A 10,309-nucleotide genomic window follows, 5' to 3' on the forward strand; every position below is an offset into this window, starting at 1 on the left:
TTGTGCTCTCATTCACTTACTTACTTACTTACTTACTTACACACACACACAGACGAGCGCGCACAACACACAAGCTGGGTGGTTCCAAGGCAACGCAGCCTTCATCTATCAGTAGATGGGGCCAGAGACTGGAGTGCCGCATATGGACGCGCACGCGCACGCGCACGCGCGCGCACACGCGCACACACACACACACACACACACACACACACACACACACACACACACACACACACACACACACACACACAAGCTGGGTGGTTCCAAGGCAAGTTAAGCGCAACACACCCTTCATCTATCAGCAGATGGGGCCAGAGACTGGAGTGCCGCATATGGACACACACGCACACACGCACGCACACACACACACACGTAGACACACGCACGCACACACACACACACGCACAGGCTCAGGCAGTGTGCTGTGGCTCGAGGCTAAGGGCTGATTAGATACCCAGAAGCGGGAGAGTCTGCTGGGTCCTAAAGCCTGCCAAACATCCCTCATGCAGACTGTAACAGACACACACGCACACGCACACGCACACACACACACACACAGACACACACAGAGACACACAGAGACACACAGAGACACACACACACACACACCTATGCATTACTGAATGATGGACAGTCGTTTTCATGCATACACACACACACACACACACGCAACTGCATGCACGCACACACGCGCATGCACGCACACACACACAGACACACACACCTGTGCAGACACTACTGAGTGATGGAAACCGGTGATCACGCACGCACACGCGCACACACACACCTTAAAGACAGAGGGATCTGATTATGGCTTTCATACCCACGCACACACACTACTCTACACCTTTAAGAAAGAGGGCTCTGGGTATAGCTGGAGTGCCTACATATATCACACACACACACACACACACACACACACACACACACACACACACACACACACACACACACACACACACACACACACACACACACACACACACACACACACACACACACACACACACACACACCTTTCATGCTTCAGGTCCATGGATTCAGTGAACACGCTCTCTCCCTCTCACACACACACACACACAAACACGTGTGCTTTTGTAGTCCTTCAAAGTCTGTAACATTGGCGTTTGAGTACAGAAGCAACACACACACGCACACGCACACGCACACACTACATTACAGATTCTTCAGGCAATGATTTGAATGGGGGCAGCAAGAGGAAGCAATACTGGTGGTGCAAGGAATGGCAACACTGTGAATGACTACCTAATGTGGCCCACCAAGCGATGGCACCATTGTGGCCCACCAAGCGATGGCACCATTGTGGCCCACCAAGCAATGGCAACATTGAATGACTACCTACCTAATGTGGATCCCATATATCTCTAAAACTAAAAAGACCCCTATTACTAACTAATTAAATACAAAATTACATGGTGCAATCCTTGTTTTTTTGCAGTTATGAGTGACATCTGCGTAAATTTTTTTTTTTAAATGCACAGAAGGCCATTTTCCCTTTCAAACCAAAGAAAATCAACTTTTTTCCCCCCGCCGCTACCTCCTCTGTTTTTGCACGACAATCAAACAATGGTGGTGAGAATTCATGTGTGTGTAGTGTAAACAATAATATGGGTAAGGCTTAAATACATCTTCCGCAAATAAGACAACAAGACATCGTGGAGACGGAGCACAGTCAAATTGGCGGCAGGAAAACGGTTGCCAGACGAGACACGTCAACAAGTGTGGGCTCAGAAAGTTAAAAGCACTGCCACATTTTCCTTCCAATAAAGGTGATAGAACTGGTAGTAGCTGGTCTACCTGTCTTGGGTACTCATAATGACCAGCTGATTCAAAATTGGTTAGATCTGGTTGGATAAAGCAAAGAAAGCTCCCGCACACTGTTCACATTTGCATGGTTTACTGTGACGTTTCGGTCTACTGACCGCACTGAAGCAACTCAGTGTGCGGGGGCTTTCCTTGCTTTATCTAACCAGAGGGGTTCCACTCCTACGCACCTGACCACGGACGTGTGCAAGAATTCTTCACTTACTAGATCTGGTTAGATCAAATCTGTGGCAGGGCTTTTTACACCGTCTGAACCCGGGATTGATTCCCCTGATGGCGGTCGAACCAAGATGACGCTTTTGGCACGGCGCCTCAACCACCGCCACGTCATCCTCTCTCCTCCTCTTCTTCCATCTGCCTCTCCACTCCTCCTGTTCCTCCTCCTCTCCTCTCTCTCCCCACCTTCTCTCCACTCCGCCCCTTACTCCTCCTCTCGTGTAATCTCTTCCCATTTCCTCCACTTCCGCTCCTACTCCTCTCCTCTCCTCTCGTCCTCTTCCTCAATCTTCCTCTCCTCTGCTCCCTCACGTCCGCACCTGGAAGCGTCCTGCTTTGGTGAGGTACTTGACTCCTTTGAAGGGCTTGTACTTCTCTCCATACATGTCCAGCCTGCTCACCTTCAGACCTGCAAAGGAGAAGCACACACACTGTTTTGTAGGGCTGCCCACAACGTTCAAATGATCCTGAATTTTGTGTGTGTGTGTGTGAGTGTGTGTGTGTGTGTGTGTGTGTGTGTGTGTGTGTGTGTGTGTGTGTGTGTGTGTGTGTGTGTGTGTGTGTGAGTGTGTGTGTGTGTGTGTGTGTGTGTGTGTGTGTGTGTGTACTTGTGAGGACCACAACCTGACATTTCACCTTTGCTGTGAGGACATTTGTGGTTGTGAGGACATATTGGTCGGTCCTCACAGCCATTAAATATGCCATTTTGTTGTTGATGAAAAAACTAAAAGTGCAAAAACATATATTTACTGACAGGTTAGGGTTAGGGATAGTTTTGGTCAGGGCAGAGTTTAACAATCACTAGTTTTGAATGCTAGTAAAATGCCTTGGAGTCAGTGGAACGTCCTCACAAATATAGCAATATGAGTGTGTGTGTGTGTGTGTGTGTGTGTGTGTGTGTGTGTGTGTGTGTGTGTGTGTGTGTGTGTGTGTGTGTGTGTGTGTGTGTGTGTGTGTGTGTGTGTGTGTGAATTCCTCTGTCCTTAGGGTTCACGTCTGGACATCGCCCTACTGACTCCCACAGCTCACCTGACCTCACATGATAGCAGCTGCACCGTGATTGGCTGGTCTACATCATGTGACCACTATCTGTTGGGTGATTGGCTAGGTCACTCTCAGAGTGCCCTTATCTAGCTCTTGTTGGCCATCTTATCTGCCTCTGGGTTGCCTGACGTTAAGGTGCAGACTTCTTTTCTGACTTAAATATGTCAATATATAAAATCAATAGTCAACAGCCTGAAACTCCATCCCCCTGACCATCCGTAACTCTGATTCTCTGCATTCCTTCAAACGTCACCTCAAGACCCATCTTTTCAAGTCTGCATATACTTCACACATCACCTTGCTGCCCTTTATCTATCTGATCTTTTCTGTGTGTGTGTGTGTGTGTGTGTGTGTGTGTGTGTGTGTGTGTGTGTGTGTGTGTGTGTGTGTGTGTGTGTGTGTGTGTGTGTGTGTGTGTGTGTGAATTTTCTGTTAAAGCGGCTTTGTGAACCATGAAAAACACTACATAAAACAAATTATTCAATAAAATTGCACCATCTCATCACATGGTCTTGGAACACAGCTATGATTTGTCCAAGCCAAGAGCACTACGTCCAACATGGTATCCATTATCTTCAACATGACATCCTGGCAAGGTTTCCTCACAAACATATGCAAAAACAAACTGAATACAAACAAAAATACATCAAAAAGAATAAACAAGCTAACGGTCATCCCTCAGAACCAGCTCAAGGATCTGCACATCCAGGAAGACAAGTTCTGGCATGGCAAGAATATAGATCTTTTTGACTTGTGAATTTGAATGTTCCAAAGCGTGCTCCCTACCTGAAATGGCGAGCTGCTGGATCTTGAACTGGATATTGAGGGTGGGGTTCTCCTCTGGTTTGGGGGCTCCCGACTGAACACTCAGACTGCCCTTTAGGTTGGGGAGCTTCTGGGGGTTCAGCTTGCCCACGTCCCACACCAGGATCTGGACACACACGGACACACACGGACACACACACACACACACACACACGCACACGCACGCATGAGCGCGCACACGCACACGCACACACACACAAAATCATGCCTGTTAACATACAGTATAGGTAGGGATGCAAATTATCGATTAATTCATTAATAATTAGTTGATAGCCTTATCGATCGACTTACGATTAATTGATAAGCAGCGTTTTCCCCTTCTCGGAAAAAAAATACTCTATCTAAAAAGTTAATTAAAAATTGAGATAAAATACCACATTTAAATGAATTCTATTTCAATTCTTTAATCCTAAGGTGATTTAAATATTCCCACTATTCACAGCCCTCTTCACACACACTCTTCACATGCCCATTTCACCTGGGTCTCTTATGAGTTGAATTGTCGATTAATTGCGATTAATGTTTTTTTAAATCGATTAATGCATTGATCGATTAAAGTCGATTAATCGTTTGCATCCCCAAGTATAGTCCAACTCAATTTCTCATTCAACAGCTCCAACGCTAGTATTGTGATGCCTGTGTAACTGGTGGACAATAAGGTGGTATGAAAACCAGGGTCATGATACTACACAGTAGTAAAGCCAATGGGGAAACTATATCTGTTTAATGGCATTATTTGGGCTCAGACGTCAGGTGGTACAACCAAAGCTTATGCCCATAAATTACTTAGTATTTGGTAATTAATGTTCTGCCATGAATATGCTTCTCAGATACTCCACTAAAAAAAAAAAAAAAAACAATCATTAAACCCATACAATAGGGCAGTCATGGGTAAGCGGTTAGAGCGTGAGACTTGCAGCCCAAAGGTTGCCGGTTCGACTCCCGACCCGCCAGGTTGGTGGGGGGAGTAATCAACCAGTGCTCTCCCCCATCCTCCTCAATGACTGAGGTACCCTGTGCATGGTACGCCGCACTGCTCCCCAGGGGCGCCATTGAGGGCTGGCACCTTGCACTGCTGAAGCATAAATGCAATTTTTTTAGTGTGCAGTGAACACTTGTGTGCTGTGTGTACAGAGTGCTGTGTCACAATGACAATGGGAGTTGGAGTTTCCCAATGGGCTTTCACTTTCACAATAGTGGCATTAGCTGTGGTTGCACCACCCTGACATATGCTACTACTAAAACTCATTGAATCACGAGACTACATGAACCAATCACATTTATGCTATGCACCTACTGTGTTCCAGGCTGGACAGCAACAGTCCGTGTGAACAGCAGAGTGTAAAGGTGAACAGGGGGAATAAATAAAATGATGGCACATGACATGAACAGGCAGGTTGGTGAAACATAGGGTAGGGGATAGGGGTATGCGTATAATGGTACACAGGTACTTGAATGCAGAGGTGAAATAATACATGGTAGAAATTACAGGGAAAAAGGTGATTAAGAAATAAACAGTCTGCTCTCAAAATAAATGCACCGTTTCTAGTTTCTAACAACCAACTAGGGCAGTCATTGGTAAGCGTTTAGTTTAGGGCTTCAGACTTGTAGCCCAAACATTGCCGGTTCGACTCCCAACCCGCCAGGTTGGTGGGGGGAGTAATTAACCAGTGCTCTCCCCCATCCTCCTCCATGACTGAGGTACCCTGAGCATGGTACCGTCCCGCCGCACTGCTCCCTTGGGGCGCCATTGGAGGCTGCCCTCTTGCACGGGTAAGACATAAATGCAATTTCGTTGTGTGCAGTGAACACTTGTGTGCTGTGGAGTGCTGTGTCACAATGACAAGGGGAGTTGGAGTTTCCCAGGTGGCCTTTCAGATCTAAAGGTGTAATGAATTACAATGACCTACAGTTAATGAATAACCAACCTCACACACATATGATAAGAATGGAGGCACATTCACACATCACCATTGAGTGTAAGGTGTGTGTGTGTGTGTTTGTGGGTTAGCACATGTGGGTGTGTCTGTACCTTGGTGAACTTGTATCTGGTGACATGGTGATGCACAGTGTGTGTGTGTGTGTGTGTGTGTGTGTGTGTGTGTGTGTGTGTGTGTGTGTGTGTGTGTGTGTGTGTGTGTGTGTGTACCACGGTCATAAGGAAGGAATATCCGCACACCACAAAAGCTCCTTTGACTAGATTTAACGTGTGAAAAGCTGGCACAAAATTTCGACCTGCAAGATCTTCGTCAGGTGTCTGAAGACATTGCAGGTTGAAACGTTGTGCCAGCTTTTAACACAATAAATCACAAAGATTGAGCTTCTGTTAACCTGATTATGATCCACTTTCAAATCTCTTCGAGACTTGGTCTGACCAAGAGCATAACAATGAATATTTCCCAAACAGCATGGTTGACCCGCCTCCCTTGGTTTTCTACTGGTTGTTTGCTTCCTGACAAGGCTGAAGGAGTTCCCAATTTTTCAGGAGCTCAGAAACGATATTTGTATTGCTCCTGGCCTGACTAGAAGTAACACTGAAGGCGTTTCGTCACTAGGAGGCCGCGACCTGGCTAAGCTTCCTTTTTTCCTTGGGCGTTCTTTTACCCTGCACCCGTGGCAATTGCTATTTCGGGATGTTCTTTTTGTGTGTACATTGATGACAAGGTCGAAACTGTGAGATTTTGACAGACAGTAGGACCCTAGACAAGTGCATGGTGAGGGTTAGTATGTGTCCGCATGTCTCTGGGAGTGAGACAGCATGTGTGCGTGCTTCACGCGTCTGTACCTTGGTGACGGGGTCGAACTTATGTGTGCCCTGGGTGGCGGTGAGGTTGACGGAGAGCAGTACGCGGGGCATGTTCATGGTGACGGTGAGGCCCTCCACCTGCTTGCCCATGGTCTGCTTGGGGCCCAGCGTGATGTCCAGGCGCCCGGACGAGCCGCTCTCAAAGAAACTGATGTTCTGCTTCACGTAGATGGGGATGGCCACCAGGCTATGGACACGGACACACACACGCACGCACGCACACGCGCAGACACACACACAGAGACACACGCAGGCACACACGCAGGCAGGCAGGCAGACACACACACACACGCAGACACGCAGACACACACACGCAGACACACACACACACACACACACACGCGCGCGCACACGCAGACACGCAGACACACACACGCAGACACACACACACACGCGCAGACACACACACACACACACACACACACACACACACACACACACACACAGAGAGAGAGAGACACACACACAGACAGGCACGTGAACGCACACACAGGCCCATATATACTGTCGTTAAATTTTATTCTTATATGATTATTATGTAGATTCTTATATGTACATGTATATGCAGGAATATAGATGTACATGTATGTGACTATATGTATCGTTCCAGTGTGTAAGCATTGTACTCTGTGTTGAGTGTGAGGGTCTGTCAGCTGAGGTGGGGCCAAGCTAATTAGCATGTGTAAAGTATCTGGCCTGGGTGGGCCAAGAGCTATAAAGGCCTAGGGATGCCACTACGAATCTGGCTTGTTAACTAGAGAGCTCATCAGAGAATGATGTCTCTCGCTAAGACGTTCCCTGTTCCAATCTGGAGCAGTAATAAAATATCTGCAGAAACTCACCGGACAAAGAGTGCCTCTGACATTTATAAGAAAAACCCCACAATACAAACAAGTAAAAATAAATGTGGGTACTCTCAACAAATCTATAAGAAAGATCAATGGTACATTGTGGTGTATGCATGCAGGTATACAGGCACACACTCTTTCAGACACACACATATACTCAAACACACACACAAACATACACGCACCAGGGGTGATAGTGAAAAAAAATCCTGAGCCTGAACTTTTTTTCCTGGAAGGGGGGGGGGGCATACTGCATATGAGACGTAATGTAGGCCTAATTTTGACACATTATTCAAAAATTTAATAGCCTCATTTTAGATAATGTTTTCATTTTTGCCTTATTTCTATAGTGTTATTCACGAAAACACAGATCATTTCCCTGTTGGTAGGCTACAGCACTTGACTGAAAGAAACTGACCACGTTCAATTCTAGCTGTAAAAACGAATACCAAAGTATGCAGTTAGAAATGCATTCTAGGCTTGTGATGTTGCACTATAGTTACTGAGGTGGGTATTGAACCAATGCAACATTTCAACACCAGAATGCATTTCTGAAAACTTGGTGCATATTTTACCACATTGAAACAACTGAAAGCTGCATATGTAGCAGCCATACCAAGGCGGTCAGTAGGGGGCAATAAACTTACTACTCCAAAGTACAGTAACTACACTCTGTCCAAAATAGAGGAGGTGATTACCAATTAATTAAGCAATACTTTTAAATGACATGACATTTGCTGCGTGCTGATTTGTTTCATTTTCATTGGGACATTGCTCATATAACTTGTATAGGCTACTTGCTGACATGTGTTTAGATGCTCGTGGCCCCATGGTTTACCTATAACCACAGATTGTTTAAGGGCTGTGCTATAACCCCTGCCTTTCTGTTGTAGGGAAACACCCTTTAATTAGGCCTACATGAAATATTTAGGGCACAAGCGCATGATAGGCTACATGCAGGCCCACGTTCACATAGCATATTTCGACTCCACAGATGACAGAACCAGCCCTGGTTATTACGGATAGGAGCCTACTTGACTAGGCTACTGCGTGACTTTCGCATTGGCTTGTCGTCAATTAAAATACATGAAAATCACTCGCGTGTACACACGCCCATTACAATGTACGAGTTGAAAAGATAACAATAGAAAGCAACAAAAACAAAGACAGGACCAAATTAAGCTACATGAAAATAGCCCAGGGCGTGAAAATAAGATGAACTCCCACTGCATGTCTAGGTGACACGGTGGTGGCCACATGAACGTAGGCCAAGTACTTGAAGTTCATGAGAGTCTGATATTGATAATTGCTCCCTGTCCGAGAGTGAGGAGTAAGTATCCCAGGGCGTGCAGACAATACAACCTGTGCATCGTGTGTGGAATAATTGGATTCGATTACGCAGACGGTACGAGAGGGAGCGCGCAAGAGAGATGGGCTGTTTGAACCTATGCGAGGCTGGTCGGGAGTTTTCACAGAGCGCGTTGGTTTAGTCAGCATAACTATTATAAACATCTCCATGAAATCAGTTTGACACGTGGTTTGTCAGGAATGACGCAAAACACCATCCCTCAAATAGGAGGAAAGAAGGACCGCACACTCTCATTCATTGATTCAACTGTGTAACCTTGCCAGTGCACACACACACACACACACACACACACACACACACACACACACACACACACACACACACACACACACACACACACACACACACACACACACACACTTCTGTATGCTGATATGGTAGGACATGATAAGCCGGGAATTTCAGTCAGGGTGTGAGCTCCGTCTCTCACTCTAGCTCTGTTTCAAGCAAGCATGCACACACCTGCCTCTCCTTTACACACATGCACATACTCACTTCTGTGCACTGACGTGGTAGGACATGAGCCGGAAGTTGCCATCGGGGGGGATGAAGGAGAGGACCTTCTCTGACTCCCACCTCTTGAAGCGCACGCACGGGTGGAAGCTCACGTCGTCAAGGAGACGTGGATTCTGCAGGGGCAAACATTCTGTCATCGCCAAGACAACACATCACACGCAGAATGTATGACGTTCTGTCCACCTCCGCTCATATTCTTTGCGGAAATTGGTATGGATATGACCTCGTGTTTTACAATAAAGTTTAACAAAATTGCTACTATTAAAATGCCTGCTTAACAGGCTCTTACACATACTGTACACTGTCTGTCACAGTAGTGTGTAATCAGTAGCACCCAGACGGGACTGTGCATGGACACACATACACACACGCACGCGCACGCACGCACGCACGCGCACACGCACACGCACGCACACACGCAGTTAGAGCCAACACTGAACTCACCATGAATGAGAGTGTGAGATCTGGCATTCCTGTGAGCTTCACACATGCATCAATCACTCCCTGGATCTCAGCACAGACCGTCGAACCTAGAACAAATCCAAATGCACACACAGACACAAAAAGTCATCTTTGCTAGATCGCTGCTTACACACGTCCTCCCTATACATTAGTTTTCCGTTTACAAACATTGACGATGTGAGGAGGGGCAAGATACTAAGCAGCCAACCACGTGAGCTCATTTTTTGACCGACAGCAGTTTCCAACAATCAGAGGTTGAACAGTGCGGAGAACCGGGTCGTGCAGCCAGGGATTGTTTACTAACGTAAACCCACATATAGCTCATCTGCACACAAAATCGATTTTCTGAGACTCACACACACCAACCAAAAACACAAT

The 10,309-nt window shown here is 46.5% G+C and overlaps 1 protein-coding gene across 2 annotated transcripts in view; it reads right to left on the bottom strand.

The window, feature by feature from the left end:
- Positions 1 to 221: 221 nt before the first annotated feature.
- ap3m1 (adaptor related protein complex 3 subunit mu 1) overlaps positions 222 to 10,309 on the bottom strand; it is a 14,195-nt gene continuing 4,107 nt past the window's right edge. For both annotated transcript variants that reach the window (XM_063191705.1, XM_063191706.1), the window contains exons 5-9: positions 9,914 to 9,999; positions 9,449 to 9,582; positions 6,716 to 6,923; positions 3,892 to 4,036; positions 222 to 2,470 (exon numbers count right to left, since the gene is read on the bottom strand). In XM_063191705.1, coding sequence (XP_063047775.1) covers positions 2,370 to 2,470; positions 3,892 to 4,036; positions 6,716 to 6,923; positions 9,449 to 9,582; positions 9,914 to 9,999 — 674 coding nt within the window. In that variant the 3' untranslated portion in view covers positions 222 to 2,369. The remainder of the gene's footprint in view (positions 2,471 to 3,891; positions 4,037 to 6,715; positions 6,924 to 9,448; positions 9,583 to 9,913; positions 10,000 to 10,309) is intronic.

The sequence above is a fragment of the Engraulis encrasicolus genome, chromosome 24 (assembly GCF_034702125.1).
Source record: "Engraulis encrasicolus isolate BLACKSEA-1 chromosome 24, IST_EnEncr_1.0, whole genome shotgun sequence".
Classification (NCBI taxonomy): domain Eukaryota; kingdom Metazoa; phylum Chordata; class Actinopteri; order Clupeiformes; family Engraulidae; genus Engraulis; species Engraulis encrasicolus.